Source organism: Cyprinus carpio, chromosome A19 (genome assembly GCF_018340385.1).
Source record: "Cyprinus carpio isolate SPL01 chromosome A19, ASM1834038v1, whole genome shotgun sequence".
In the NCBI taxonomy this organism is placed as follows: Eukaryota; Metazoa; Chordata; class Actinopteri; order Cypriniformes; family Cyprinidae; genus Cyprinus; species Cyprinus carpio.
In genome coordinates this window covers 14,490,868-14,508,264 of record NC_056590.1, presented here as the reverse complement: position 1 = coordinate 14,508,264, position 17,397 = coordinate 14,490,868, and the positions used below count along the sequence as shown (strand labels likewise).

Genomic DNA, 17,397 nt, shown 5'->3' with positions numbered 1-17,397 from the left:
CAGGGGCCCAAACTCAGGGTGTAATGATAAACAAAAAGTATGCGCAGTGACAGCCGAGCCCCGGGGAAGCAGACTGCCATGTTTGCATTTGTTTTCTTGAGTTGGTTTCCACTCTCAGGAACGGGCTTGCAGGAATAGCAGATCCAGAATGTGTAATGAAGTGTGTTTTTCAGGCATGGCCCAAAACAGAGTTGTCAATGATTCACAGTAATGGACATGGAGATGTACACTCATAGCAGTCATACAAACGCTGAATGAATGAAAGAAGATTCAGTCTTAAGGGCTCGCAAGAACTGTACGAAGTTGCTACTGCGTCCCAGTTCTGTCGTATGGTTTCCATGGCAATAAATAATGTAGCTCTACTGCAGCATGTTCTCTTTGGTTGGGGCGCCATGTCCCTGAATAAAAAACAAAAAAACAGGTCAATTCAACCACACGCCTGCACCTTTGAGGAATCGCACACCTCCCGAAGTTCTTAGAGGATTTGCGAAAACCACTGCGCAACTTATCCAACTGGTCTACAGTAATTGTAACCAAAGTTCACTTAAAAATTTAAATTCTGTTCATCAATTATTTATTCAACATCGTCACGTTTTTGTAAAACTCTTTGTGCAGCCGTTTGCATGCAAAGAGTTCATGATAGAATGATGACACTGTTTTTTCAGGGTTAACTGTTTTTTTTTTTAACCTTAAATCTTGACCAGGAGTAGTTAATGTCCTCCAGTGTCAGGTTCCTCTGGCCTTCTTCTGGTGAGTTGGTGAATCAGAAGAAGGTCAGTGTGTTGGTGGCTTGGAGCCCTGATGGGAACAGCTGAGTGGAAAGAGAACAACAGAACTGAGGAGTTGCGTGACCCACGGAAGGCTGTTTTCATGGCGGACTGCCGTCCACCTGTTGAAGGGCTTATGAGGAAAGCATGAGTGCTTATCTGCATTGTATGGGGTGGGATGGAAAGAGAAAACCTGAAAGAGGGAAAAAGATCATCCTGTTTTATTGTAGATGGTGCAACCCAGAGATGATATACTGTATATTTTAAAAACTAAATAGAATCTATTTTTATCGTGGAAAAACAGGATTTTTTTCTTGATTTATTTATTTATTTTTTGATTTGCAAAATGTAAGCTGCAAAAAAAAATAATAAATAAAAAATAAATGTACAATACTGCTCCAAATTTTGAGTTATTAATACTTTTAATCAAGAATGATGGATAAAAGTGATCAAATGTAACAACAGTAAAGACATGTAAAATGTTACAAAAGTTTTCAGATTTAAATAACTGCTGTTCTTTATGAACTTTTTGTTCATAAAAAATCTTGAAAAAAAAAATTAAATGTATCACAGTTTTCGCAAAATTATGAAGCAGCACAACTGTTTTCAACACTGATGATAATAGTAATAAATGCTTCTTGAGCAGCAAGTCAGCGTAATAGATTTATTTATTTATTTATTTTTTGATCACAGGAATAAACTCTATTTTAAAACATATTTAAACAGAAAACAAATATTTTAAATTGTAATAATATTTCACTATATTGCTGTTTTACTGTATTTATTTCCTCATAATATCGTATTTCGTATTTTATTGTATTTAGTCTTGGTAAGCATGAGACTTCTTTTAAAAGTATTTAAAAAATCTTACCGACCTCAAACTTTTGAACGGTAGTGTATGATATCAAACCTATCAGCTGTGTCCAAATTCACAATATATCATTGCCTCTCCTAACTTATAGATTTATAAAATAACTTGAAAAATCAAGAAATTGAACAACATTTCAAAGTAGAGCATTATGCAACGATTTTTAGAGGTCACTTACTTACAAAAGATTACAGAAACAACCTGTTTCTAAAAAAAAAAAAAAATAATTCAACATGGGTACAGAAACAGGACATTATAAATAAAATAAGTGAACAAAAAATTCTATATGGCCCCTTATCAATGAACAATTTTAAGATGTGCATTTATGTAGCATTGCATTTGTGTTTTATAGACAACTAAATGAAAGAGGCTTTGTGTGGCATGGTTGTGCTCTCACTCTGAGAGTTGGTGATCACGTTAAACACTCAGAGGAAGCGAGAAGACTTTGCATTTAGGGAACAGGGACAAGATCAGACAGCAGAGGTGTCCCTTCTCATCTATTCTGTCCTACATAGAACATTATTTTTGACTCCATCAAATGGGACTTTTTGAGCCCCACTTTTCCGTCTCTGGACCACTTATATAATAGACTGAAAATTCCTGAATGTGCTTAAAACAGCATTTTAGCTATAATTGGATACCATACAGATACTTTAGCCTTGTTTTTCTGTCTTTTTATTTGTATCACATGCATTATTTGGTCAGTTTTGTGCAAAACAAATTGTACAGTCAAAAAATCAACCAGCATGGTTTAAAAAGTGAATTAAAATGTTACATTATTGAGTTTCATTATGAACCACTATATTGTTAAGATATAATATTATATTAAAAACTCATTGAGTTTCATTATGAACCACTAAAAACAGCAAAACCACAATTGAATGTACAGCTTTGACTGCTTTTTATACGCCACAGGGAGCTGAGAGAGCTGTCACAGGCTATTTTTGGGATGTATTCAGCATTGGTTAGAATCTGGAGTAATTATGTCATGTGTTTATTCCAGAGTGAAGAATACTCCACTGCCCGTCAAAGTGTGCTCTACAGGAGTCCAGGTACACATGAGCGGGAAACCTAAGAGTATCACCATCGAGAACAAACCTGGCCAGACCATCGCAGACTTCAAGAAGAGTCGAACCGGATTCACCTTACTGCTGCCCCATCAGTAAAGACAAGACTTAGGACATAAAATAGTATTTAGCCAATCAGTCATGACGGGACTGTAAGTTCCTGAGATTTCAAACAGGATTGGATATGTTTGTACATAAGTGGAACAAAATTTATTATTTTCTCAATCTGAAGCAATGCACTTTGTTGTAATTAAATAGCATGTGGCAGTGATGTATTTTTGTAGGCCAAACTAGAAGTTTGTATCACCCGGGCTTCCTCGATTTTTCCATTGGCTTTTGGATTATTGCAGAAAATAAGCTTTGTGGCCAACAGAAGTTTATAATTCTTACGCACAAGTTAACACAATTTTTATAGATGTTGAGGCCTTTATAGAATCGCCAGAAATTAAAAATTAAATATAGGCTATAAATGATCTTCACCATAGTCTTTATTTTAAAACATTTTCTTTGAAAGTTTGAGTTAGAATAGTTTGTGATTATAAACACAATGAGGCTGTAGACAACCTCTGTTGTCCCATTAGGCCTTTCAAGCTACATTCACATGTGGTTTGAAATCCTATTCAAATCGCATTCCTGGAAATCCATTTCAGTCTGACCGCTCAGATCAGCTTTTTTGCCTGGGTCACTTTCTCACGCCACGTAAAACGTAAACACGCCAGACGTTGTTTGTGGAAAACATGCTGAAAGTCTTTGTAGAAGCAAGATTGTGTTGTTGCAAAGTTGCAAACTAAAAATTTTTTTTACTGTAGAACAATACAATGTTGTTACCATAGAAACCAAAGCAGATATTCAGTAAAATGAAAGAATGCCACGGGACACACAAATCAGATCTGAAAAGTTGCGATACGCACAGTGTGGACAGTCAATAATTTAAATCAATCAGATATACAGAAATCGGATTTGTACTGACAGCCTGAATGAGGCTTTATACACTTGTTAAGAACATGAATAAAACATGAAAATATTTTGAGCTTGTGTTCACCACAGACCAAATTTCAGCCATTTAACCAAAAACCCATTCAAAACACCCGCTGACTTCAGTACGATGGAACCAGAAGAGCTAAAATACAAGTATTTTACATGTTTTGGTCTATAAAGAATGTCATCTCTGCAGCACTCCCTGTGTTAAACAGAAGGAACGTCTAAACCAGTTAATGCTAGTGTGTTTATCATGTGCTTGAAATGAAGATATGCAGCATTAATGATTGTGCTGATCCGCTGTTATTCTGCTGTCCCTCCTCTATTTTTAATTTTGCACATGAAATAGCCCTAAAGCGTTGTGTCATGTATTTTGAATTGTGGGTGATCATGTAATAATGCTATTTTATGATTTATCAACATTTCAGAAAGAACGTTATATCGATATGGCCTTTGCACTTTTCATAACATATGTTGATTTTGTTTTTATGTTCTATATGATTGTATTTTTTTCTCAGGGTGTACATTTGAACTGTGGAGATGCAACCAAGAGTATTTTCACGTGTTAGTGCTGTCACTGGGGCAGTGCCTTTCAAAGGGTACTAATACATTATATACTTCTAAAGTGCAAATATGCACCTTTACATATGTATTAATATGCTAATATGTACCTTGGAGGGGTAAATGAGGCTCAAAGATGTACCTTTTAGCTTTTGTACCTTTTTTGTACCACCCAAGTGAAAACTTTTGTACTTTTTTTTTTTTCTGAGAGTGCAGGAGTATTTAACCAAGACCTCAGGTTAAACCTAACAATATTATTACTGCATTGTAGTTGTAATATATAAACAGAGGAGTGATTTTAATGCCTATTAATATCTGTCAAATGCTGTATTTGAAAACAGCAACTAAACTGTAATCAAATCATATGATATTGTTTTATTAAATGCCACATGCAGTAATTGTTTGTTTGTTGTATGTGGTGAGAACACAGTAGTATATAATGACTTTGGTACTACAATGGCCTCATAAACCTTATGAGCGGCTTGAAAACATACTTTTTGAAGTGCCAAAAGGTTTCTGTGAGGATTATGTTAAAGGTTAGGGGATATACAATATTATTAGGAGAGTATAAAAATCATTATGCCTATGAAGAGCCCGTTAAATTAAACCGTGTGTGTGTGTGTGTGTGTGTGTGTGTGTGTGTGTGTGTGTGTGTGCGTCTGAAGATTCTCAGTAGTGACAGGTTGCCTTACTGTCACTCTATTTTCTATTTCCTGCTTCCACTCCCCTGCTGTGAGCATCTTTCATCTATTCTGACACCCCTGTGTTTTCTTTTTTTCTTTTTTTTCTGGTCTTTGTGATTTTGACTATTTTTGACACTTCTTTGCACGCACCTGTCTGTCTGCTGACGTTGAACTCTGTTTCTGTCTCAATGTGTCATGAGCATCACTGGTTATTGCATATCTAAGATTTTTTTATTTTTTTTTCACACCTTTTACTCGAGTTGTCAGTTTACTTTTGGGTATTTGACATGAAACGTCACAAGTATGAGACACGATACTTGGCTACACGTCACTTACGTCACATTTAAAAAAAAACATGTTCCTATTGGAAACAAAAGCCTGATGTTAAAAAGGAACTTCAACAAGACCTTTTTTAAGGTTTTTAAATTAGTGCTTTAAAGAACCCGATATTCAAGACATTCATGTAAAAAACCAATGTAAAGTATATGGTTCTTGGTCTAAACCAAGATGGCGCCACGAGTTCGGACGTCGTCCGGGTCGCTCTGCTTAGATTGTGCTTTTATTTACTTTTTTACTCACTTTTAACACACATAACATCTGCACTGATCATTTACAACAATGGAACACTTTTGGACATTGGACAACACTTCACTGACCTGTTTCAGGACACTTTATCCTCTAACCCAACGTGGCCATCTGAGATTCTCTGGAACCCAGAGATGAAAAATGGCCACTTGATTAGATTAGATTAGATTAGATTCAACTTTATTGTAAGATAAAATTAGATTAGATTAGATTAGATTAGATTAGATTAGATTAGATTCAACTTTATTGTAAGGTACAAGGCAATGAAATACAGTTAGCATCTAACCAGAAGTGCAATAAGCAGTAAGTACAGGATAAACAGTGTCTACAATATGTTACAAATTGTAGACACTGGTTACTTGAATAACCATCCGAGGCGACGGATCAAGAAACACTGCGGGAAACGTGCTGGGATTCGCAACAGACTGAGGAAAAGAGCTAACAGTCCTCCTCTACCGTGCATTTTGCTCACCAACTCCAACTCTCATTATAACAAAACAAACTCCATCCAACAGAAAATAAAATAGACGTTTCCAACAGGACATACAGTAAGGGACTGTAACATCCTTTGTTTGCCTGAAACATGGCTCACGACCTCGGTCCCAGACTCTGCTGTAACACCATCTAATAACTAATCTGTTTTTGACGGATCCAAAGGTGGAGGAGTGTATTTCATGATTAACAAGAAATGGTGTGACCCCAGGAATATCTCCACTCTGTTACACTCCTGCTCACCCAACGCTATCTCACAACCAATTCATACCTATTTTACGAGGTGGCTAATTCGTACGAATTTGTACAACCTCACTTTTATACGATTTTTATACGATTTGTCTAAACCCCAGTGTCAGGTAGGTTTAGGGGCGGGGTTAGGTGTAGGTAATTCGTACAAATTCATACGAATTGTGCAACTCGTAAAATACATCGATTTGGCAAAAAGTGTGGTCATACGAATTCGTACGAATTAGCAACCTCGTAAAATATGTACAAATTGCCATGAGATCGGGCTGGCTCGCCTCATCTGGAACATCTATTCATTATTTGACGCCCATTCAATCTGCCCCGGGAGTTTTCAACGATCATCGTTACTGCTGTTTACATCCCACCACAAGCAGACACCGGCTTGGCTTTGTCTAAGCTTCACGATGTGCTCAGCGGGTACATCAACAAACATCTCTGAAGCCATACTACAGGCGGCTCTTGATGACGTAGACTGGGACATGTTTCGGGCAAGTTCATCTGACGTCAGCAAGTTCACAGATGTAGCATTAAGCTTTGTAAACACACTAGCCGAGCAAGCAACTGAAACAATAACTATAAGGACATTCTCAAATCAGAAACCGTGGGTGGACAGAACAATCCGTGCTGCAGTAAACAAACACACACAACACCGGTCTTTTGTCGGGGAACATGAACGAGTACAAAGCATTGTGCTATGCTCTCCTACACGTAGTAAGAGCCACCAAACTCTGTTGCAGGGAATGAATAGAGTCTCATTTTCAGCTCAATGACTCCTGACACATCAGCGATAGAAATAAATCCTCTGCAGAGGTGAGAGCAGATCCGTCGCTGGCTGATGAGCTAAACTCTTTCTACGGCCGCTTTGAAAGCAATCTAAGCAGCGCGAGTCTGCTGATCAGCGCGTCAGGAAGCAGCAGTCAGTGCAGCGATAATCATGTAATCACCGTGCCGGAGGACGAGGTTCGGAGGGCTCTAAAGCGAGTGAACGTCGGGAAAGCAGCCGGACCTGATGGGATTTCTGGCCGTGTTGTGAGGTCCTGCGCTGATCAACTCGCTGGTTTGTTTACATCCATCTTTAATGAAATACCCGGTTGTTCCCACCTCCTTTAAAAAATCTGTCATCATCCCTGTGCCTAAGAACAATGACCCCTCTTTCCTGAATGACTGTCGTCCAGTTGCCCTCACATCAAAACTCATAAAAACCTATAAGGGACTGGTAAAAAACTACATTTGCTCCTCCATCCGGATACTTTAGACCCTCTTTAGTTTGCCTATCACCCCAATAGATCCACTGAAGATGCCATCTCTCACATCCTGCAATCTTCTCTCACGCACATTAACAGCAATAATGGGAACTATGTATGGCTGCTATTTATCGACTATAGCTCAGCTTTCAATACTAAAATCCCCATCAAGCTTGCTTCTAAACTCATAGACCTCTTCACTCTGCGACTGGATTCAAGACTTTCTCACCGGCAGACCTCAAGTGGTGAAAGTAGGCCAATTCATCTCCAGCTCCATCACCCTGAACCTAGGAGCCCCACAGGGCTGTGTCCTGAGTCCCCTGCTCTACTCTCTCTACACACATGACTTTGTGTCTTCCCACAGCTCCACTTCTATTATCAAATTTGCTGATGATACTGTGGTTCTGGGCCTCATTTGCAACAATAATGAGACCGCATACCTGGACGAGGTAGAGAAACTTACATCATGGTGCCAGGACAATTGTCTCTCTATGAATGTGAGTAAAACTAAAGAGCTGATTGTTGACAGCAGCAGCCCTATACTCCTCTTATGATCAGTGGGACCCCTGTGGAGAGGGTGCACAGATTCAAGTACCTAGGTGTAAACATCTCCGAGGACATGACTTGGACTACCCACATTCAAATACAGGTTAATAAAGCCAGGCAAAGACTGTACCATCTGCAACAGCTAAGAAAATTCAGGGACTCACTAGCAATCCTGAAAAATTTCAGGGACCATAGAAAGTGTATTGACTCAGTGTATATCAGTGTGGTATGGGAACAGCTCCAGTCATGACTGCAAAGCTCTGCAGAGAGTTGTGCGCTTGGCAGAGAGCATCTCAGGGTCTGCTCTCCCCTCTCTGCAGGACATCTACCTTAAACGCTGCAAAAGCAGAGCTGTTAAAATCATCAAGGACTCCAACCACCCTAGTAACGGTCTTTTCACTTTCAAGTCCTGGTCATCCGTAGGTGGCAGACAGAGACTTAGGGCAGTATTTCAAAACCAGCCTCATAACATCTAATGTATTTTAATAATAATGCGTAAGGATTTAATTACTTGGAGTGTGCATTTCCTGTAATTTGAAGCCAGGTATTTTGCAGGTGTGGAAACAAATAAAATGTAGTTTGTAACAAATATAGGCCTGATTGAGGGAGTGTATTTACAGTATTTCACTCAATACTTAAAGCTACTTAGGAGAAAAATCACCATATGCTTAGTTCCTCACCATAGTAAATGATTTTGCCATATTTAAGGTCCGATGTTGAGCAGGCAGTTGGCAGCATGGCAGAAGATATAATTGTGAGAGTGCCTTTTTGTATTTTCAAAAAGCTCTGAAAAGGGCGTGGCGACTAGCCACACATTGTTGGAGTGAGCTTGTCCCTCCAGGAATTTTGTATTTAAATACATTTCCAGCCATCCTCCTTCCCACAGACTGCTCAGTGTTCCCGCACTGCCGACTGAGGGATAGCTTTTATTTTGTTACATTTCATGGTATGCCAGTTTATTTGTAGTTTGTAAACACAATAATCTACCTGCTACCACTTTTCCAGATCCACTAACATTTCTGTGCCCAGCCCACGTACACTGCATCATGGTAATATGTCTTCCGTATGTGTACCTGATGTGTATAAAAACTGATGAGACTTGGCGTAAAATGGAGTTTAACTTAAGTATGTCCCACAGGCTGACATCATGTGCTCCTAAATTTTCTCAAATGGTTATATGTTAACCAGCCTTTCTGGTAACGCTCTAAAAAGAATCTTCACACCAAGGCACATATTCACTTAAAGTCAGTAAGATTTAAGATATCATCATTCTCTAGCTCATATTGACATATTGACAGTGTCACAACCTGTTTGCACATTCGCAACTCGTACATTCCTGTGTATCTTAATATTTAAGACTACAGCATACTTTCATGCACATTATTTTCTATTCTATATTTAATTCTACAGTATACATTTATATATATATATATATATATAATTCTTATATTTTTATTGTTTACTTTTATTTCATTCTTTCATACCTATACTTATGTATATTTTCCTCTGTGTTGTATTCTTTAATAATCGCACTGTCCATGGAGCGGACCTGACTCACATTTCACTGCTGGTTATATATTCTCTATATAATCGTGTATGTGACGAATAAAAATCTTGAATCTTGAATCCAGAATCCATAAAACCATATAGCCAAATCAAGAACCGCTTACGGCAAAAGAATAGTCCTTTGCTGAAACTAAGGTGCTCAAAAGAACCGCTGAAGAACATTTGAGGGTAGAAAAGCATTTTAGTTTTAAAAAGTACCCAGAAACAATGTCCATCAGGAAATATCAAAATCTGAAAATAAAGCGAAGCATCTTGGTAGCTTTTTAGGTCAGTAAGCTCTGCAACAAAGCCAATCTGTGACCAAGTTTGTTTTCCTCAATCTCATTAGTCATGTTTCTAGAGCAAACTGAGTCACAGGCAAAAATAACTATTCCCCCGGCAACAACACCTGCCTTCAACCCCACCACATGGCAGCAAACTGAGTTTCTCTGATAGCTAATGTAATTATGAATCAGGTTTGAAGCTGACTGGGTCACCGGTTTCATCTGGCACGTGGGGTTTTGTTTTTGAAGTTTGACATCTTGACCTAGTGCATGTATCCGGTTCACAAATGTCAACGCAAACAACAGAGTTTTATGGAAAAATGCTCTATGCTTTGTTCACAGAGCTTATTGCTTCCTGTCCTTCCAAAAAAAAATATCACTAGAAAATTCTATTTCAATCTTTCTACTAAATTTCACATTTAATTCAATGTGTTACTTGCTATTTCTTTGTCATTGTGAAATTTAACTATTTGTTCTCTATTTTGTCTCTCAGGTAGGAATTCTAATCTTCTTTCCGTGTCATTTCTTTTGCTCATGTTACTTGGCAGATTGGAGCGAGGCTCATCCATTTCACAATGAAGCTGCAGAGATGAACTCTCTGATCACTCACACTTGATCAAAACTTACAACAATCGTCCGTTTTCCACAGTGACCCCTCCAGTCAGCCATTTGTCTATGTGACAGCTCGTCCAATCATTGGCTCGCTGAATGACAGGGCACCGTTCTAATCTATAAAAGATTCTTTGTTGTCCTGGTGGACTGACATGGAGATTTACACCCAGCTGTGAGACTTGACATCGCTTATGGCAAGAAGTCTTCTGTTATACACGATCCTTGTTCTTTTAAAAAATTAAAATGCACCCAACAAATGAAATGATTTTGGTTTAGACACCCTGGCAAACATCAACATCACCCTATAATTGTGATGATGAGTTTTGCACGGCCAAGCACCCATTCACTTTTTCGCTGAAAACTGTAAATATCTTATGTGTTTACATTACTGAAAAAGAACAAATATAATAAAATAGTAAAATATGGCAACAGTCTCTCCTTCAAATCTCTGAATAAGGACTGTGTGCTGTTGGATCTCATACAGTATGTATTGAGCACAGGTCACATGTAGCAGATAGCTGTGGTGTGAGGGAGTCGCATGCATGTTCAACCCATTAAGACAAAAGTCGACTAATCAAGAGCTGCAGGGCAACACGGAAACAATTTGCTGCACTTTCAAACCATGACGAGAGCGTTTGAGAACATTTCTTTTAATGTGACCTCAGCTAATGCGTGCAAGTTGGTTCCAATAAGTGTCTTCAATATATATTAAATTAAATGAGAATTATTTTTTTTATTTAAAATAAATGCTATTCGTTTAAACATTCTAGAATCCTGAAAAGAAAGAAAGAAAGAAAGAAAGAAAGAAAGAAAGAAAGAAAGAAAGAAAGATGCGTATTTGTTTGTCAGCAAATTAGTATATTAGAATGACTTCTGGAGGATCATGTGACACTGAAGACTGGAGTTATGATGCTGAAAATTCAGCCTTGATCACAGCAATAAATTACATTTTAAAATATTTTACAATAGAAAACTGATGTGAAATTGCAATAATATTTAACAATATTACTGTTTTTACTGTATTTTTGATCCAATAAATGCAGCCTTGGTAAGCAGAAGAGACTTTTTTCAAAAATATAAAAAAATCTTACTGACCCCAAACTTTTTAATAGTCGACAACATTGACTTTTTTGTACTTTCGTCATAAGCTGTGCCCCAAATGACACACTATACACTATGCACTTATACACTAGGAACTAATGCACTGTGTACTTAAGCATGTAGTGTATGAATTATATGCGGTTATTTTGTCATTCATAATCAGAGTCTGATAGCCCCTCCCCCTTCACCACATACCTGAAGCTGCGACAGTTGAGTGCATGAAGTGTCCATCATTCCACACTTATTTAAGTGCATCATAAGGGTATTTAAAGTGCACTTTTTCTTTTTAGAATTTTCAGTGTGAACACACTACTAGCACTATTTATACTACAAAACATCATTGAATAGTGTATAAGTATGAGATTTGGGAAGCACCTATAGTTTTGTGGAAAGTTTGGGAACACTTGACTGAATGTTTCTAATGAATGTAAAAACCTTTTGATCTAAAGACCTATAAAGTAAAATACTGAGATAATGTTTAACTGTATTATCTTTTTATGTGGTGAACTGGAGCAGTGAAGCAGAGCAGCCAGAATCAGTTCCTTTTCTCCAGTTATCAGATGTTTGTGACTAAACATGAGATAGGGGAACTAAATGTCCAATTAGATGTTGTTTATTCACTTTATAAAACATCACTGTTCATTTCACCTGAAATCCATTCGGATATGACCCGCTGTTGAATAAACAGCTTGACAGCACTGCAATTCACATTCCATCTGCTCTAAATGAGAAGCAGCATCCTGTGTTGTCTGTGTGGCCTTAAGCCTTCATGATCTGCTCGTGCCCCAGTAAAAAGATTCTAGTGACACCACTAACAGCAACCGAAGACTCGTAATGTTGTGTGATTTAAATAAACCACAGTAGAAAGAACTTTAAGATTTATGTTTGGAAAGCTGCTTCTCACTGTTCACTGAGCACGTTATTGACAGGTTGCCATGGCCACTTATTATAAACAATCCAGTTTATGGAGTTTGTATGTGAACTCCAGCAATACGGAGTTTTGTTGGATTCTGTTTTGTTCAAGTTCAATACCTCTTATTCTCAGAAGTGATGTAATAATTTTTAAAATACAAATACTGTAATGATTTTGGTTTCATTTTTACCCTTTTCTTCTGGTCTGTTAGTCTCTTGATGAAAATAAAGCAGTTGAACACATGGCCTAGTCTGTTTTTGACAGCTATAGATGAAGTTTTTAGTGCTATAACCTCGACTTTGAAGTGTGAATGCTTTTATTCTCTTCAACTCTCAATAAAATCTGAAAAACAAGCATACAGTAACACATATGTAATACTCTTATGAGTTAGAAAATGTTAAGTTAAAAGCCAAGTAGAAAACAGAGAGTGTTGAACTTACACAATAATAAAGGGTTGCAATGGCGTTCGGGTCTAGGGATGTTACCAGTCCCAAACTAGCTAAAAGTGGTGGTTAGAGTGTTCTGGTTGGTTGCTAAGATGTTATGAGTGGTTGTTAGGGTGTTCTGTGTGGTTGCTAGGGTGTTCTGGGTCGTTGCTAGGATGTTCTGAATGGTTGCTAGGGTGTTCTGGGTGGAATTCTGGATTTTGCAAAACTCATGATTTGAGGATGTCTTCAAGTTTGTATCGCAGTTTAATAATCAGAGTCAGAGGTTTGTTCAAATGTGCAACTCTGAATGAGCAGTAATCATTGTGAGACTGCATCAGTGCTGCGGCCCGGTCCTGTTGGAGTGCACTTTCAGTCCCATCAGAAGGCAGTGGGCCTCTGCAGCATCGCAGAAGTGAATATGTGAACGAGCAGCTGATAGCTGAGGGACGTGCTTTGATTCAGAGCAGCTCTCTGCACATATAAGCATCTGCAGCGCTGGGCCGGCTGTGCTCCTGTGAACGGAGGCAGTTTCATTCTCAGATGAGATTTACGGCAGCACACACTCACTGCACAGACAGCTGGGCTGGCCTCTGTATATCATATGTAACAGGAGCACAATAGGGGTGTGTATCTCGCACATGCTGAGGAGAGTGAACTTAAGGACAATAAACAAACCCAACAGGTGCACAGATTTGTTACTGTGTAGAATTTATGAGCCTGTTTATGAACACCACTGCTAAATGTGCCTACCAACCAAAACAAGAGAAATGCTTATGTTCAAGCAAAAACTGTTAACATCAACAATGTCATCAACCTCAAAGCTAAAAGTACATTTTTAAAAAAGTCAAGACATTTAGCATGAAGAAAACAGGGCATATGCTTATTTATTTAGTTGGTTAGTAAGTGTTGTGACATTTTCATGATGATTTAGCACATAAAAACCCCAGATTCTCATTACCACATTACAGCTATTTATGTGCTTGTTTTTTATTGTATTTCCATTGCTTTAAAGGATTTTGGATGACGTAAATAACATCAAATCTATAGGTTTGTTCTCTATTATAAAACCTATTCAGTTGTAGATGCACAAAGGTAAAGTGCATCGGACCCCCGCTTTTTGCATATTTTTTCTTGTTCTTTGTATATTTTCCCCTTTATAGTTAAAGCAATTGGGATAAATGTGTAAACAATTAGAAAATTTGCTTTCCTTTTCTTATTAAGCAGTTATTAATTTGAGACCAACTTACAATATAGCCTACCGTATGCATTTGATGATACGACAAATTACAGAGTTTTGTTTGTTGTGCTTGTATATGTTTGTAAATGTTTGTGATTTGTATAAAACCAATAAAAGGAGCTACAACTGTTTTTTTGTTTTTGTGTGTGTGTGTGTGTGTGTGTGTGTGTGTGTGTGTGTGTGTGTGTGTGTGTGTGTGTGTGTGTGTGTGTTTGATTTTTAAAATATTTGTTGGTTGTTTTAACTATTACGAAAACATTTGAGAGTTTTGTTCGCAGTTTTTGATAAAATTATTTGCATGATTTGTAATTTGTGAGAAATGAATGAAAACACAGTCTGTTTAGGGTTAATTATAACGTGTTCAGATCACTGTGGAAACTGTTTTTAAAAAGTAACCTGAGTTTGGAGAAATTGAGAAAAACTGTAAATAAGCATAAACTAATAAATATCCCACAATGAAAGCAATAAATATCTTACACATAATACTTTACCATAATGTATAATAGTTTATTTACTATTTAATATTTATAAATAGTATTTAATTGAGAAATGAGCTTTATTGACATGACAATAATATCATGATTAAAAAAAAAATGGTCCTAAAAATAGGCTTCATTTTCTTTATGCAAAATACAATTTTATGATGAAATAGAAAATTATTTCATCAAAGAATTTCTTTCATGAGATTTGTAACAATTTGTTTCATAAGATCAGTAACAAAGCACAGACATATCATTGGAATACTTTATTAAATAATTATAATCAAAATTAAAAAAAGGAAATTCCACCCTCAAAAGTCACACTTCATTTTTTTTTTATTTATTTATTTTTTTTTTTTTATATATTTCAAGTTTTCAATAGCTACAATAAATGCATGTGTATTATTTACTTCCAGAGGGAAAAGTTCATTACTCCCTGAACTGTATTGTGCCGATAAGAGGAGAGGTTTCAGAAGCTTCACCAAGACTGATGGTGGTTTCAGAAAGAGAGTTCAGGAGCTACAGTACATTACTGCAGTCGAGAGAGGTTTTGTGCCCAATTAATGAGCTCAGTCCAAAATAATCCAGATTGGCTTGCTCTCAGAAAGGCCTCCGTCAAAGGTCTTTGTGGCACAGCATATTGTTCATCTGTTTAAAGATGTCAAATAAAGCTGATAGATGGTAGAAAAGAACTGATGTCTGGCAAAGCCAGAATACCATTTGTGCTGAATTAGAGTCACCATCTATCTGACAAAATGACTTATCTTAGTATTTTTTTTTTTTTTTCAGTTAATATTCAGAGTAAAGGTACCCAGTATAATTGGCCAAAGTGCACAGAAGAAGCTGTCACTGAAACCACATCAAACACCACAACGCAAACAGAAGTCTGAAATTAACATTCTAATACTGCTAACATACGATTCCCCGAACCTGGGATGAGCTGATAGGATCTTTTTCAGTACAAATAATAATTAGAATTAAAATAAAAACACAAACAAAACATTATGGAATTTCCTTTTAACCTTAAAATAAAATACAAACAGAAAAAAAAACAATTCATTTAAAAAAAAAGTGTCAAATTGACATGTACACCACCACAGTAGCAATTCCTGAATGATATACATGCATTTTTTCAGCCATTTCATATTGATACAAGCAACATATTTACACCAAATTGGATATGTTTCTGTATCCAGACTCTACACGGCATTCCTTTTGTATTCTACATACATTTAGCAGCATTGAAAACACTAATAAATCTTAGTAGCTGTAACTCATAGAGTAACGGCAACTCGCAGTGTTCAACAGAGACTACTTAACATCCAGATCCTGAGTGTCCATCGACATGTTGTATTGTCTTAATTCAGTAGTCTAAAACTTGAAAACCACATGCCAGTTGTCCCTTCCAGAAGTTCATGTCTGTTTAAGGACACAAGTTTTTTTTGTTGGAAAATCCATAGGGATTTGAGGTCTCTGTGTGCTTGTTTTGTCACATTAAAAATCTCCACATACAGCAATCAATGAAGCGTTTGAGGTGTAACAAGGACGTTTGTGCAAGCGCATCCTTGAAAGGTTTTTGCACATGGTTTCAGGTCCATTTGATTGACTGGCAACAGAAGAAATTATCAAAACAGTAGCATTGATGGGAGTGGAAAATGGCTCATGAGTTATGATTATTCTAGTCTCTATAATCAATCCTTTTTTGAGTGATGGCTTTCCTTGGGTTGCTGTCTTGTGTTTATAAGTGTGCTTTAACCAAAGCAATATTCAGTATCGGTCAAGAGTTTCTATCCAGATCAAGGCACAAATGTTTCACATCGGAATATGTATCATCATTCATCACAAGTTCAGAGCATGTATGGAAACTAGAATACTTGCTGCCTTCAAAACATTTCATAATTATGAGATGAATGCACTACAATGTCATAATTTATTTCTGAGTAGAGGCTGTGTCAATGAATTTATCATTTAGAAACTGTATACAATTTAGTGTGTATACCTTTTTTATAAGCTGATGGGGATTAGAGATAAAGCTAATGAGTTACATGTTACACTTCCTTTATATTGTCAGGAAGTGAAATCAAGAAAATTGCCCAACTTCATTCCAACCTAAATCACTTGAACGTACATCATGTCATAAATACAATTTATAAACTTAGAAGTAGGAACTTCCCAAAGGACTTGAAGGCAGCAAATATTCCAGAGAAATCTAGTACACATGGGTGAGAACCAATGAAGAAACAGTTGCAGCGGCAGCACACGATGGCGAGCCAGACAGGAGGGTGTTAGTACAAACAGTCCTAGATAGAAACACAGCAGACTAGTTCACGTCACACAAGCCCATTGCTAAGGCTGCGCACGATAGCTATGCAACAACAGTGTTCTGTCAGCACTCTCTGTACACAATAAGGCCAAACTAAATCACTTTAACCGAGGCAAGGAAAACAAGTGATGTGTTTGTGAAAGGCGAGAAGGATGGGGGAATCACAAGTGAATCAGGAGGGATATTTACACCGTATAGGTTGCCAATCGCTTGTCTGTGGCCACAAGTTCCTGTAAATAACATTCTCCCCTGAGGCTGAAATGGAAACAACTAGAGGCTGAAATTGAAATCTATAAACACACCGATTCTCTTTATATGTACTTCCTTTATGCAACTGTCTTCCCTGCTGTTTAGCAAAGTAAAGTTTTGGAGTACGACTAAGCAGTCTGCTATTAAGCCTGCTACAAAATCGAGGAAAGCCACTCTGATTGTACG

At 37.3% G+C, this 17,397-nt stretch overlaps 1 protein-coding gene across 1 annotated transcript in view; it reads left to right on the top strand.

Annotated features, from left to right (window-relative positions):
* The window catches only part of LOC109098870 (unconventional myosin-Ig-like), a 42,377-nt gene extending 37,738 nt beyond the window's left edge, over positions 1 to 4,639 (top strand). The window contains 1 exon segment of the mRNA XM_042776704.1: positions 2,639 to 4,639. Coding sequence (XP_042632638.1) covers positions 2,639 to 2,801 — 163 coding nt within the window. The 3' untranslated portion in view covers positions 2,802 to 4,639.
* Positions 4,640 to 17,397: the final 12,758 nt, after the last annotated feature.